The sequence below is a fragment of the Mastigoproctus giganteus genome, chromosome 4 (assembly GCF_048544385.1).
Source record: "Mastigoproctus giganteus isolate SK-2022 chromosome 4, ASM4854438v1, whole genome shotgun sequence".
Taxonomy (NCBI): Eukaryota; Metazoa; Arthropoda; class Arachnida; order Uropygi; family Thelyphonidae; genus Mastigoproctus; species Mastigoproctus giganteus.
The window spans coordinates 163863986-163879698 of NC_143578.1; the positions used below are offsets into that span (position 1 = coordinate 163863986).

A 15713-nucleotide genomic window follows, 5' to 3' on the forward strand; every position below is an offset into this window, starting at 1 on the left:
AAGTGTGGATTTATAGAATGTCTAGAGCAGGGTTTCTCAACCGGGGTTCCGCAAGATGCCACTAGGGGATCTGCAAGTGATCATGATTGAAAAACAAATAAACATCGTTTTTTTTTTTAAGTTTGCGAGGCATGCTATACTTGTGCTCGCAGTGATGGACAGTGTCCGGGCAGCCCCATTAGCAATTTCGTTAGAGGACTTTCAGCCCTGTGTGGCAGTACACAGTAGGTCCGTGTTCATTTGGTTGAGTCCATTCTCAGTTTTTGATGCGTGATTAGTGAGTGCTGAATTGCACAGAGGGAAGAATGGTAGGCTGAGGATGTCAGCCTCTCCCTCTCGAATTACCTCCCCAACTGCTGTTGTTGTATTTCAAACATTTCAAAACGTGGATTGTTTTATATTTTATTAACGTTTGTGTTTTACAAACATGTCTGACAGTCCAATGTGGCTATTTTTGAAGACAAGGTGAGATGGAAGAGGAGGATTCTAGACCTAGGCCTACAGATTTTTTGATTTGGTAGTTGTTGGCGCATCGGCTTCTGTGGCCATATTGCACCTCCCAAGGTTTTTGCAGTACTTTGATCCAAGCCCGAGGCGGGAATCGAACCCGCGACCTTTGGGTTGCCGGGCAGGTACTTTACCCACTCGGCTAGCCCGGTCGGCAGGCCTACAGACAATTCTGATTAAGGTTAGTGATGAAGAATTACAATCTTCTGAGTCATTTCACTGCACTAGTGCAACAAGGGACACAAAGTCCGTCTTTACAATGAAAGCTAATTATCAATGGGTTTTACACTGGCTGGTAATCAAAGTTGTCCTATTCCATTGTGTGTCATCTGTGGCAAACAACTTACAAATGCAACAATGGCTCCAGAAAAATTGAAAAGACACAACTACAACTCATAGCCAATTGACAAGTAAGGTGCTGATTATTTTAAATGGCTATTGGAATTTCAAAACACACAGAATAAAGCTTTTGTTGAAAAAGTCACATTCAGTGACTAGCTTGGGAAGCAAGTTATTTAGTAGCAGAACTTATTGTCCAGAAAAGGAAAAGTCACACAGTTGGTGAGGACCTAATAATGTATGTAAAATTATAGTGAGTAAAATGCTAGGACAAGATGCAGTACAAGAAACTGAAAGGGCTCCACTCTCAAACAGTATGATAAGTCAACATATTAGCATTAGCATTAGTAGAGGCATTTGATGCAAGAAAGCAAGCTTATGCAGCATCAGCCAAAAAAAAAAAAAAAAAAAAAAACCCACTTCCACTTCACCCCTCTGTTCGTTCAAAATACCTGTCCAGCTGAGCCTTAAACTTATTTAGACTATCAACCTCCACCACAAGGGATGGAAGTCTGTTCCACCAACCAACCACCCGCTGGCTAAAGGCAAATTTCCGCACGTCTATCCTACATCTGTCTTTCCTCAATTTGAATTTATGCCCTCTCAGGTGATTTTTCTGAGCTAGAGGAAGAATCCCATCAGCATTGAGCATGCTTAAACCATTCAAGGCTTTATACACCTCTATCAGATCACCTCACTGGTGCCTAGTCTCCAGACACTGTAATTTGCAAAACTTAAGCCTTTCTTCGTAAGAGCACCCCTTTGTTCCACTCACTAATCTTGTTGCCCTTCTCTGTACTCGTTCCAGCAGCTCTACATCCTTCTTGAAATGAGGCCTCCAGACCTGTATACAGTACTCTAGGTGTGGCTTGACCATGGCCTTATACAATGGAACAATCACCTCCTTATCCCTGCTGGAAAAATTCCTGTATATCATTGACAATACTCCATGAGCTACTCTTGCAGCCCGTCTGCACTGCTCAGAGAACTTCATATCTGCCTGCACAACCACCCCCAAGTCCCGTTCATTCTCTACCACTGTCAGTGTAGTACCACAGAGTTGATACATTGCTCTGGGGTTGCTGTTTCCCATGTGTAGTACTTTACATTTGTCAATGTTAAACTTCATTTGCCACCTCTCAGCCCATCTGCTCAACCTTTCCAGATCCTGTTGCAGCAGCATAGTGTCAGTAGTGTCCTTGACAACCCTGCCAACCTTTGTATCATCTGCAAACTTGGACATTAAGCTTGATATACCATCATCAATATCATTTATAAATACAGAAAACAACAATGGACCCAACACTGAGCCCTGAGGGACTCCACTAATAACATCAGTCCACGATGAGCAGTGTCCATTGATTACCACTCTCTGTCTTCTCCCCCTCAACCACCCCTTTATCCATAGCAGCAATTTGCCTCCAATGTCACACTGCTCCAATTTGTGTAGCAGTCTTCCATGTGCAACAGTATCAAAAGCCTTTCTAAGATCCAAGTATATAATATCAAAGTTATTCCCTGCATCCAGCTCTTTTGTGACTGCATCATAGTATCCAATCAAGTTGGTCAGGCAAGACTTCCCCTTAACAAAACCATGCTGTGTCTGAGCTATAACTGAAGTCTTGTCTAAATGATCCTGCTGTGCTTCTTTAACCAGTGCCTCCATTAATTTTCCTGGAACAGAAGTTAAGCTCACAGGTCTATAATTACTTGTTTCAGCCTTTGATCCTCCTTTGTGAATTGGGGTCACATTTGCACACTTCCAGTCCATGGGTACCTCCCCTGAGTCCAAGGAAGCTCTCATAACTATGGCTAAGGGTTTGCTTACTTCCTTTGCTGCCTCCTTTAATATAACTGGATAGATCCCATCCACCCCGGGTGCCTTTCTTGTGTTTATCTTCAACAGTTTCTCCTCCACTTTACTCCCAGTTATTTCAAGATTCTGTAGCTTACTGCTAGAGTTGAATACACCTCTGGCATTCCCCTTGGTGGCATGATGATGATATATCACATGATTCTGAAGAGGTTTTATGTAATAAACTGAAAAACAACAGCTTCCTCTATCCAGGTTGATGAGTCAACAGATTTCACCAATAAATATCATCCTGTAGCATTTGTAAGATTTGTAAATGATGGTGAAATTCAAGAAAACTTTTTCTGCTGCAAAGAGCTGCCCAAAACAAGCAAAGGCCAAGATATATTTAATGTTTATAGTCTTCATATCTGGAAACAAAAGGTATTTGTTTCCAGAGTTTCCTTGGAGAAACTGTGTTAGCATCTGTACTGATGGTGCCTCATCAATGGTTGGCTCCATGAGAGGTTTCACCTATTCTAAAAAAAGAAAATCCTGACATTGTCACAACACACTGCTTTCTTCACAGAGAGGTGTTGGTGTCAAAAACTCTTGGAGATGAAATGATAAAAGTTCTGGATGATGCTACAAAAATGGTTAACTTTATTAAACAAAGACCAGTTCCCTCGAGAATGTTTAAAATCTGTGTGAAAACCTGGACAAAGGGCACATAAATATATATTCATATTGCAATATATTCATATTGCTTAGCAGAGGAAGAGTTCTCAATAAGGTGTTTGAGCTGAAAGGTGAATTGCAAGCGTACTTTCAAGAAAATAGTAGGCCAGATTTTGCTAAGTGCTTTGAAGATGAAGATTGGCTGCAGAACCTAGCCTCTATTTAGCAGATATTTTTCATCACATGAACCAATTGAACAAGTCTCTGCAAGACCCTGGAGAAAATGTTTTGACTTCAAGTGACAAGATTCTTGGATTCAAAAGGCAACTGAATCTTTGGAAAATTCATGCTGCAAAAGGAAATCTTGAAATGTTTCCACTGCTGCTTGGACTTGAGAGTGAGGAAGTCTCAAGTCTTATTGAAAATCACCTGGAAGAACTGCAGAACAAAACTGAACAGTATTTTCCCTCTCTTTCAACACAAGAGTATGGCTGGGTGAGGGACCCTTTCGCTGAATCTTCTGCTTAGCCTGAGAACTTAACTTTGAGAGAAGAGGAAGAACTTTGTGAGCTGCAATCTGATTGTACACTTAAGATGAGATTTACTGATCTGCCTCTAGACAAGTTCTGGATTTCTTTGAAATCCAGAACTTGTCTAGAGGCAGATCAGTAAATACAGGAAGTAAATACAGGATCAGTAAATAAGGAAGAGTATCCTGCAATTTATAGGAAAGCAATGAACATTTTGCTGAAGTTTTCAACTTCTTACACGTGTGAGCAAGCTTTTTTCTTGTTTAACAAACATAAAGAGCATGGACAGAAATTGTCTCATTTCAGTTGAAGATCAAATCCATGTGTGCTTATCTCAAGTTCCAATCAGAATTGACTTGCAAAAAATAAGCACAGGTTTCACATTAAAGAAGTAAATTTCATTCTTTATTTTTTATTTTAAAAATAACACTTTTTATGCATATATAGGCCTATAAAAGAAATGAAGAAACCAACAAGTGTATAATAATTTTGTAACTGCGAGGCCTGTATTTGAACCTGATCATGTCACTCAGTAAGTAAATATTTTTTCAGTCTTGTATAAAATTGTCTTAGGCTATATTTTTATTCATATTGCTTTGGCTTATATTTTTAGTAGCTTTACTATTCAACCTTGTCAATAAATTTTCATGTTGTAAATAACATTAATTAAAATCAACTTACAACCTTTATTTAAATTAAACCTACCAAACCTACCTTTAGGAGTGATATCCTTTGTGGGAAGAGGGAACCACACAAAAAGAGTAGGCTAATAAGTTGGCCAAAATAAACAGGTACACAGAAAAATATCATTCTCTACTCAGAGCATTGACAATTATTATTTGATTATTATATCTACAACTTACTGATAATGCTAATGTACTGTGAGCTGTGGATATAATAATTTTTATGCAGGGGTTCCTGAGACCTGAATAACACCTAAAGGGTTCCTCCAGAGTAAAAAGATTGAGAAAGGTTGGTCTAGAGAATATTACTTACCAGAGAGTGAGCTATATCTGAGCAATGAAATTTAGAGATGTTATAAAAGTTAATTCTTGTAATCCGAACTTGGACCATCAGTCTAAGTGCTAAACACACCAACATATTCTAGATTAACATTCTGAACAATTCTGTGCTATCATATTGTGTAAATTCTAGGGAAATGGATCATGCCGTTGTTGTTGTTATTTGGTTTTCATGAGCATTAGCAACTAAGGCCTCCAGGAATATGTGGTGACCTTTCCGCATCCGCCGTATTTGGTGGTGACGGGCTCAAACCCCGGTCTAATCAAGAAGCGTGTGCTACGCACTGCTGCTCCTTCCCACCTGGCTACGGAGGCGCCGTATGGATCATGCAAATGACCATGATGATGATGCTATGCACCACAACAGGCATGATTACTAGTTTTCTCAGACACCTGGTTTGAAAAAATTACACTGCAAAATTGGCCTGACTAGCACAAATGATAAAGTCAAGATGACCTGAATCCTACAAAATCATTCATCCAGATCAGTACATGGCCAATAAAACCAGCTGTTGGCTATGATAAAAAAAGGAGTCAGGTAAAATAGGAGCTACCTACTACCACAAACTGGTCAAAAGGATCATGGCTATGATTAAGATATGACACAAAATAAGCCTAATTTTCTTTAAAACTGTTCAAATATTCTGGAGGGGTATTGAAATGCCAAAAAAAATGCTTTAAAAAAATTCATAATCGGGTAATCAAAAACATGCACATCAAAATGAACTTATGTCACATTGAAGTTTAAATGAAGCATTTCTTGACAATGACTGAAATTTAAATTTCAGAAAATGCCATCTCTCTCTCAGGAAGGGCACAGATGTGCAGATCCGTTGGAAAAGGTGCAGGAAAGAGCATCAAGATTAGTTGGGGACAAAAAATGAGATCTTACCAAGCAAGAATTGAGTTCAATAAATTGCAGCATCTGAACACTAGGCATCTGCATGGAGACCTGATTGAATTGTTTAGTATTAGTATTAGTAATGGTCATAGTGCAAGGAAGCAAAAGGCTTATGCTGCAGCAGCCAAAAAAAAAAGGAAAATAATAATAAATAAAATAAACAATTAATAAATAATATCCAAAAAGGAAATAGACAACCTATACATTTCCCTCCTTCTGCAGGTAACTTTCTAGCTGACCTTTTTCCCCAAACTGTCAGCCTCTATCATTTATGTTTTTTTTTTATGAAAACCCCAAACACGAAAGGTATCAAAACCTATAGTACAGTGATGGCGAACCTTTTTGAAGAGTGGGTCAATTATTTTTATTTCTTTTTTAAATACTAGCCCGTGAGTCATAAGTTAGTGGCCTCAATTAGGAAGGGGGGTAAAAAGGGTGCCAATTATTTGGAAACATCAAACATTTTGTTAAGAGATAAAGTTGACAATTCAATATTTTTGGTTCTTACTTTTGAAATAATCCAAAAAAGGTTTTAGTTTCCTTTTTGATTTATAACTTTAACTTTTGCAAGTGAAGAGCTAAAAAAAAAGTAAATATCGAAGCTTGATTTGATACCTTGTACCGCACCAGGTGACATCATGACCAGTATTGCCTCTGCACAAAGTATTTGAATGAGCAAGGAATAAAAGAAAACACTTTTATTTTGAAATATTCTTCATTAACAATTAACATAATTACAGATACAGCATGTGTAATAAAGTTGATAAAAGTATATTTAATGCGAAATTTGTTGTTGCTTACTTTCAGACAGTTTCTTAATATTAGGTACATACTTCGTGTTCATTACTTTAATACATTTTGCAGTCAATTCATTTCCAAGTTTATTCCTGTTGGGAGATTTAACAAAATTCATTGAGGAAAACAATTTTTCACATGAATATGTGGACCCGAACATTGTGAGAAGAGCGTTAGCCAGTTTCCTCATACATGTAAAATTGTTCGGTAAAGAATACCATGCGTTTAATATAATATTTTCAACTTTTAGTGTGGGATCTTCATTAGGCCTATCTGCATTACTTTCTGAAATTTTTCCTTCTACTTTGAAAATCAAGTTTTCAAATTTATTTTTCCACACTATGCTGCTTTGGAATTCAATTAATTCCATTTCTAAGTTAGTGATACCTAGCCACATAAAATCGTTTAGCTGCATTGTATCATACTCTGCTTTATGTGGGCATAAAATAAAGCGAAATGTATTTTCCAAACTTTTAAATTGATTATATCTCTCATGGAAAGCTTGTTTTATTTCTTGCAAAATGGTTAAATATTTTTTAATTGCATTTTCTTGAATGTCAAGAATATTTTCAAAATCTTTAGTGTTTTGAAAATGTTTTTGTAATTGAGGAAAATATTTCATGGTGCTCATTTCCAAATCTTTAGTAAAGATGTCAAGTTTTTCATAAATATTTTGATATTTTCAAACATCATTAATGCAATTTGTCCATGTCCCTGAAGGTTTTTATTCAGTTCATTGAAATGCTGAGTGATATCACATAAGAACATTAAATCATTTAGCCAATCTATATTTGAAAATTCATCATAACTATTGTTTTTTTTTTTTTTTTCATTGAAAAAGAGCTTTATTTCGTCTAATAAAATGACAAACCGATTAAGAACTTGGCCGCAACTGAGCCATTGAACATTGTTGTATGTGAAAATCCCAGAATATTGGCACTCAATTTCCTCTGATAATTGTGCAAATTCTCGCTTATTAAGACCTCTTGCATTTATAAAGTTTATAACTTTAATTACAACTGGAATTGCATTAGAAAATGTTTTTAAACCTTAGCACATAGAACTTGCTGGTGTATTATACAATGAAATTCTATCAGAGAATGTCTAATACTTTGCTTAAGCTGCTAAATAAAACCAATGTTTTTTCCCACCATATTGGGGGCACCGTCTGTTGTTACAGAAACAATTTTTTTGTAGGTCAATTTCTATTTTTTTAAATGCATTATCAAGACCGGTACACCGTCCTTTCAATGTTATTAGTTTTATTAACTCTTCTTTCATTATATCGAGCAAAAACTGCTAGTTCTGCATAACCATTTACATCGGTACTCTCATCTAAAGCAATCGAATACATTTCTACAGACTTTAAGTCGTTATGTATTTGAGAAGAAATATCTCTTTCTAATTCTATTACTCGATCTTTAATAGTATTGCGACTTATTGGTAACTCATTTATGCGCTTTATAATCAAGTCTTTTTCTTTAAAATCTGAAAACAGAGTAGCACTAAATGCTTGTTTTACAAACTCTCCTTCTGAAAGAGGTTTCCCATGGCGAGCAATGCAATGGGCTACTTGAAAACTAGCAGCTGTAATTTTATTTTTCGGAGTCAAAAAAGTTTTTAAAACTATTGTTTGTGAATCATTCTGTTTTTTCTTTTGTAAAAAATATTCTCTCCTTTCTTCGTCTGTTGAGAAGCCGAGATTTGAATGCCACTTTTCAAAATTTCTTTTTACATTGAATGTACGAGAGGTGACTTTTTCGTTATAAATAACACACAGAGTTGATTTATTCTTTTCAATCACACCATATTTATCAAACCATTCTGTTTGATATGGTCTGGAGCTTGTACCGTTAGTTTTCATTTTTTTAACCACTGACATAGTTCAGGGCTACGCCTGCAAAAAATATATATAATATATATTTTTTTATAACCTACATATATATTATATATGTAGGATGCAATAATTTTAGATGAACTTTTATAAACGTAGGCCCACTTAATATACTTACATCGGTTATGTAGATGAGAAAATTTGACAATAGAAAAATTAAGTTATAATCAGTTTATTATTAACACTTCTAGACAAGTACGTCAAGTCTGCCTCTTAGTTGAATACTGCGAGAGTGCGAGCTGGTAACTTTGTACTAGTCCGATTCATCTCCGTTCTTCAATGCAAAGACAAATCGCGCCAAGTTTATGTCACAATGTAATGAGTCATCCACACACGTAGTTTAATACAATAGAACACTGTTTGCCGATGCGCGACGTCCACATTCCACTTGGATTTTTGTTATTTTTTATTTATATATTTTATTTTTATTTATTTTTTTTATAAATCTGACATTACATATTTATATTTTATAATTGTTTAATATTTTCGATTATCTTTTCTCTCTGTTATAATTAAAAAAAAAGTAGGCCAATATTAAAATAAACGCGTGCGCGTGGGTTACTTACAAAGCCTTCGTGGGTCAGTATCTGACCCACGTGCCACAGGTTCGCCACCATGGCTCTAGAGACTAAACATGGGTTTCACCACTTCAAGCCATGTAGGTAACTCATTCCAGAAATTTATAACTCACTGGCTAAAATAAAACTAACTGGAATTCAGTCTAAACAGCTCCCCCTGTAACTTGCATTTTCGTGGCCCCTAGTTCTAGAATCATCTATAAACGTGAAAATTTCATCCTCATTCATTTTACTATTGCCTCTCAGAGCCTTAAACACCTCAATCAAGTCTCCACTAAGGTGCCTAATTTTCAAGCTCTGCAACCCACATATTCACAGTCTTTCCTCATATGGACGCCCTTTTGCTGATCTCACCAGGCGAGTTACCTGTCTTTGGGCCCTTTCAAAAAAACTGGTTTTTTTTGGTTTTTTTTTTTAGGTGCAGTCTCCACACTTGAACACGGTATTCCAATTGCAGTCTAACAATAGCCTTGTATAGTGGGATCATGACATCCTTATCTCTACTAGCAAATTTTCAATAAATCATTGATAGGACACCATGGATCTTCCTTGCAACCTGTCTACAATGCTCGGTGAACTTCATGTCCTACTGTATTGTAACTCCCAAATTCCTTTCTTCTAATATTGACTTTAGTTCAACTCCACCAAGTGCATAAGTTATTTTGGGGTTCTGTTTGCCAGATGTAAGACCTTGCACTTTGCTGGATTAAAGCATAGCTGCCACTTTTCTGACCACCACTGAAGTCTACCTAGGTCACTCTGAAGAAGCTCTACTTGGCAATGATCATTAACTACTCCATCAATCTTTACATCATCTGCATATTTAGACATCACACCCTCTATCCTTTCATCAACATCATTTAATAAAATCAAAAACAACAGTGGTCAGAATACTGATTCTCGGAGAACTCCACTTCTTACATTAACCCAATCTGAAGAATAATCATTTAGTATTAATAGTAATAGAGGCATGTGAAAGCATTAGCTTGCTTTCTTGAATGCAAGAAAGCAAGCTAATGAGCTTTTGTAGCATCAGCCAAAATAAAAAAAATTCACATAATCATTCTCTCTAAATGTTTGTCCAGTTCCTCCTTGAATTTATTTAAGCTATCAACTTCCACAACAGATGGAAGCATGTTCCAGCAATTAACCACCCACTGGCTAAAGGCAAATTTCAACACATCTATTCTACAACTGTTTTTCCTCAATTTTAATTTATGCCCCCTCAGGTTCATAATCTGAGCAAGGAGAAGAATCCCATCAGAATTCAGCGTGCTCAACCCATTCAAGGTCTTATACACCTCATTCAGATCACCTCGCAGGTGCCTAGTCTCCAGCCGCTGCAATTTTCAGAACTTAAGCTTCTCTTGGTAAGAGGATCCATTTATTCCCCTCACCAATCTTGTTGCCCTTCTCTGTACACACTCAAGCAAATCTACATCCTTCCTAAAATGAGGCCTCTAAACCTGTATGCAGTAATCAAGGCGTGGCCTGACCATTTCCTTATACAAAGGGACAATCACCTCCTTTTCCCTGCTAGCAATATTACTGTATATCGTTGACAAAACCACATGACCTGCTCTTGCAGCCTGTCTGCATTGCTCAGAAAACTTCATATTTGGCTGCACAATTACCCCCAGGTCTTTTTCACTTTCCAATTCCCTAGGTGTAGTACCACACAGTTGGTACGTTTCTCTTGGGTTATTGCTACCCATAGGCAGTACTTTGCATTTGTCAATGATAAACTTCAGTTGCCACTTCTCAGCCCATCTGCCCAAAATTTTCTAGATCCTGTTGCAGTAGCACACTGCCATTACTGTCATTAACAAGCCTGCCAACCTTTGTATCATCTGCAAACTTCGACACTAAGCCTAATATACCTTCATCAATATCATTGATAAATATACAAGACAACAGTGGGCCCAACACCAAACCCTGTGGAACTCCACTAATAACATTAGTCCATGAAGAGCAGCATCCATTGATTACCACCCTCTGTCTTCTCCCACTCAACCACCCTTCTATCCATTGTGGGCCCAACACCAAACCCTGTGGAACTCCACTAATAACATTAGTCCATGAAGAGCAGCATCCATTGATTACCACCCTCTGTCTTCTCCCACTCAACCACCCTTCTATCCATTGTAACAACTTACCCTTAATACCATTCTGCTCCAATTTGTACAGTAGTCTTCCACGTGCAACAGTATCGAAAGATTTCCTGAAATCCAAGTATATGATATCAAAATTATTTTTTGCATCCAGTTCCTTTGTAACCACACCATAGTATCCAATCAAATTGGTCAAACAAGACCTCCCTTTAATGAACTCATGCTGTGTCTTAAGTATTACTGCAGTGTTGTCTAGATGATCCTGAAAAGTTGCTAATGCTCCTAAAAACCAAATAACAAAACAAACAAAGCAGGATCCTGCAATGCTTCTTTAACTAGTGACTCCATTATTTTCCCTGGAACACAAGTTAAACTAACAGGTCTATAGATACTTGTGTTACCTTTTTAACACCCTTTGTGAATTAGTGATACAACTGCACACCTCCAGTCCATGGGGACCTCCCCTGAGTCCAAGGAAGCTCTCATAATTATGGCTAAGTGTTTGCTTACTTCCTTTGCTGCCTCCTTTAATATAACTGGATAGATCCCATCCACCCCAGGTGCCTTCCTTATGTTTAACTTCAACAATTTCTCCTCCACTTTGCTCTCATTTTCCCACCGACAAAGGCCTCGGTATGACAGGTTTATTTGAGGAGCATAGTAACATGTTACTTTTTAACATAGTCCCCTTTGGAGTCAATACACTTTTCCCATCAGTGCTGCAATGCATTAATTCCAGCTGCGAAGAAAATTCTCTCTCTTTCCTGGGCCTCCAGGAATGCATCCACTGCAGCTATAATGTCACTGTCAGTGGGAAAATGGATGCCAGTCATGTATTTTTACAAATTAGGATATAAGTGAAAATCAAATGGTGCAAGATTTGCTGAACATGGGAGATGGTTCAAGATTTTTAAACCACACTTATGCCATGGCAAAGACAGACTTATGAGTACACAAGTTGCCCTGGTGTAACAAGACTCCTTTGCTGAGTTTTCTTGGCATTTGTCTTTGATGTTTACATGCAAATTCCTCACGATTACATTCCCCGGTGACTGTCTGACCTTTCTGAATGTAATCCACTCACAAAAGTTCAACAGCATCTGAAAAAAGCAATGCTATTCACTGTGGCCTTACCAGCAGAAGGAATCAACTTGGCTTTCTTTGGAGGAGGAGGAGAAGAGCTGTTTTCACTGTTTGGACTGCTCCTTTGTCTCTAGCTGAAAACGATGGACCTATGTCTAATTCATGATCACAAACCTTGCAAAGAAATTTGCTGGATCTGCTTGAAAATTATGCTATTGTTTACTGGACTTGACAACACTTGTGCATTTTTGATCTGCTGACAACAATTTTGGGACCCATCATGCTAAAGCCTTTTTCAAGGAATAAACCTCTATTTTATGTGGTACATACATTCAGGTGAGATGCCCAAAATACTGGAAAAGTACCAAACTGTCACTCATCAATCACTCACTACCAGATCAGGGGAACTGTCATCAACTTCTGGAGTAATGGATGTTGCAGGTCTTCCATGGTGTGAATCATCTTCCAGGCTTTCCCTCTCTCATTTAAATTCTGCCCCACTTACTCGTGAAATAGGAAAGGGCATCCTCATGAATTGACTTTGGCATTAGCCCCTTTGTTCCCAAATATTGAATGGCTGCATGGTGACCATTTTGTCCATCTTTCTCATTCACACAACTCTGTTGACTTCAGGACCTGCAATTAAAAAATGACATTATGAAACTGCATGAAACTTGGAAGGTCATTATTTGAAGCATTACACATTAAGTATAGAAATTTTTAACACTGTACCACTACCCTTTCATACTTAGGCCACAAACTTTTCAAACCCCCCCCCACATATTCTACAGCCATTCCTTTTCAATTGATGGTTCTCTGTGTGTCATCTGAAAAACAGTAAATATGCAATCAGCATTTACTTTACTCAACCCTTTTAAAGCCTTATACATTTCAATTAGGTCACCACACGGGTACCAAATTCCCAAAGATTGCAACTTACAGAACCCTAGCCTTTCTTGGTAAGCATATCCTTTTGTGCCCCTTCCAACTAATCTTGTTCTTCTCTGCACCCTTTCCAAAAGACTTATGCCCTTCCTAAAATAAAGTTTCCAACACCGTATGTAATAATTCAGATTGTAAGTTGTTGTTGTTATTTGGTTTTTAGGAGCATTAGCAACTAAGGCCATATTGCTCTGGGAATATGCGGTGGTCATTCCCTGACCTTTCCGCATCCTCCGTATTTGGTGGTGACGGACTCGAACCCCGGTCTAATCAAGAAGTGTGTGCTACGCACTGCTGCTCCTTCCCACCTGGCTACAGAGGCGCCCCTCAGATTGTAAGGGATTAGCATTAGCTTTAAATAATAATTTGAATAAAATCACCAAAAAGTAAAAATGAACAGGTGTATAATACTTTTTTTTAATATCACTATAAGAAAGCAATATTAAAACTTACCTGTATAACCCAATTCACAGGTACAAGCAAAATCCAAATAATTAGAAGATGGTGCACACTTGGCTCCATTCTTGCATTTATTTGGAGAACAAGGGTCAAGTTCAATATCACATGTCTGGCCAGTATAAGGGACCTCACAAACACACTGAAATGTATTAACCAAATCAATACATGAACCACTATTAAGACAAGGGCTGCTGGCACAATCATCAATGTTTGTCTCACAGTTTTGACCACAGTATCCAGGAACACACACACATGTATAGCTAGCCAATCCATCTTGACAACTACCTCCATGTTGACACGGATTAGACTGGCACTCGTCAATTTCCTGTTCACATCGGTGACCTCCATATCCTAAACAACACATAAATATATGTTCTCAGTTTTAAAAATAATCATTTTCAATCAATAATAAGGAAATCATATTAATGATGAAACTACACAAATTTAACTTATTCTAGTTTGCAGTTACCTTATGATTATGCTGCATGACGGGTATATTTTAAAATTAATAATGTAAATTTCTCTCAGTTTGCAAAGGCTGTTCAAGGAAGAACTGTCTGTAACTGTAATGTGCAATGTAATTGTATCACAAAATATTTTTTATATAAATGCTTTTAAATACTAGTTTTTCTTATTTTGGCTTAGGTGTCCAGAATTACACAAAATTATAGTGAAATTGAAATCAAATCAGAATTTCAAAATATCATCAACGATTTGTAAAAAAAAAAAAAAAAAAAAAAAACACAAGTGTAAAAAAATCAAAAAACAAAGTCATAAAAAACTTGCCATTCCATTACTTCTCTTTTGATACAATAATAACTTCTTCTACATCTATTTATGTATCACTTTATTCAATATTATCATCACACTTCCATATCTGAATTTAAAAATTTCACCTTTTGTAATCCAAAGCCAGACAACAATAGCTAACAGGCACGACCTCTTCCAATTTTAAAGGCTGTTATTTTTGTACTTCCATCTATTATAATAAAGTGTGTCTACAATTTCCAAGTAATTGTAGGTATGGGCTGCACTTACTGGAATATTTCAAGGCAATTTATATATAAATGGTTACATTATTTGAAACATGGTTAAAATGACATGGAAAAAATTATATATACAAGGTGCGACAATAAAGTTCCCAAACTGGTGCAATAAAAAGAACACAAAAATAGTTTTATTTTTATTCAGAGTACTCACCATCTGACTGAATACACTTCTTACACCATTCTAAACATTTCTGAAAAGAGTCGGCGAAAGTGTCCAAAGGGATGATGTTCAGTTTGGCAGTTTTGTTTTTCTTTCCTCAAGTCCTCAAGAACCTGAAATCTCTTTCCTTTGACAGCAGCTTTCACCTCGAGAAAGAGGAGGAAGTCTGCTGGTGATAGATCGGGGAAGTAGGATGTATGGTTGATCTATAAAATGCCATGTTTTGTCAGAAAGGTCCTCAACAAATGTGGAATGGGTGGGGGCACCATCACACCATCAAGAACCAGCTGCCTTTCTCTCAAAATTGCAGCCTCACCCAGGAAATGTACTTCAATAGTCTTTGAAGACATTGTGCGTAGAACACAGCATTGACTCTCTCCCCATCAGGTACAAACTCCTTATGAATCACACCCTGTTTGTCAAAAAACATGATCAGCATTGTCTTGATCCTGAACTTCTCTAAACAAAACTTTTTGGGCCTTGGTGATGATTCTGAAGTCCACTGGATGCGCTAACACTTTGTCTTTGGGTCGTACTGAAACACCAAACACTCACCTCCAGTGTAAAGATAATTAGTTGTTTTGACAAGTCTGGAGAAGTCTTCACACAATGACAGTCCTCGTTGCTGCTGCTGCTGCTCAACTGTGATACTGTGAAGGTCTGTGCAAAATTTGTGATACAAATTTTGCACAGACCTTCCTTTTCCCAAATCTTCAAGCAGAATTTTATGAATAGCCTCCTAATTCATATCCAACTCATTAACCATCATTCTGAGAATCAAACTATTATCTCTTGCCAAAATTTCCTGAACTTTTGGAACTCTGTCCTCATTTCAAGCAACTCTTTTTTTTGCAACTGATTTCAAGAGGTTGA

General features: G+C 37.2%; 1 protein-coding gene across 1 annotated transcript in view; it reads right to left on the reverse strand.

Moving 5' to 3' along the window:
• The window catches only part of LOC150087161 (uncharacterized), a 249257-nt gene that overhangs the window by 89575 nt on the left and 143969 nt on the right, over nucleotides 1-15713 (reverse strand). Inside the window, exon 13 of the mRNA XM_090372995.1 lies at nucleotides 13626-13982. Coding sequence (XP_090229121.1) covers nucleotides 13626-13982 — 357 coding nt within the window. The remainder of the gene's footprint in view (nucleotides 1-13625; nucleotides 13983-15713) is intronic.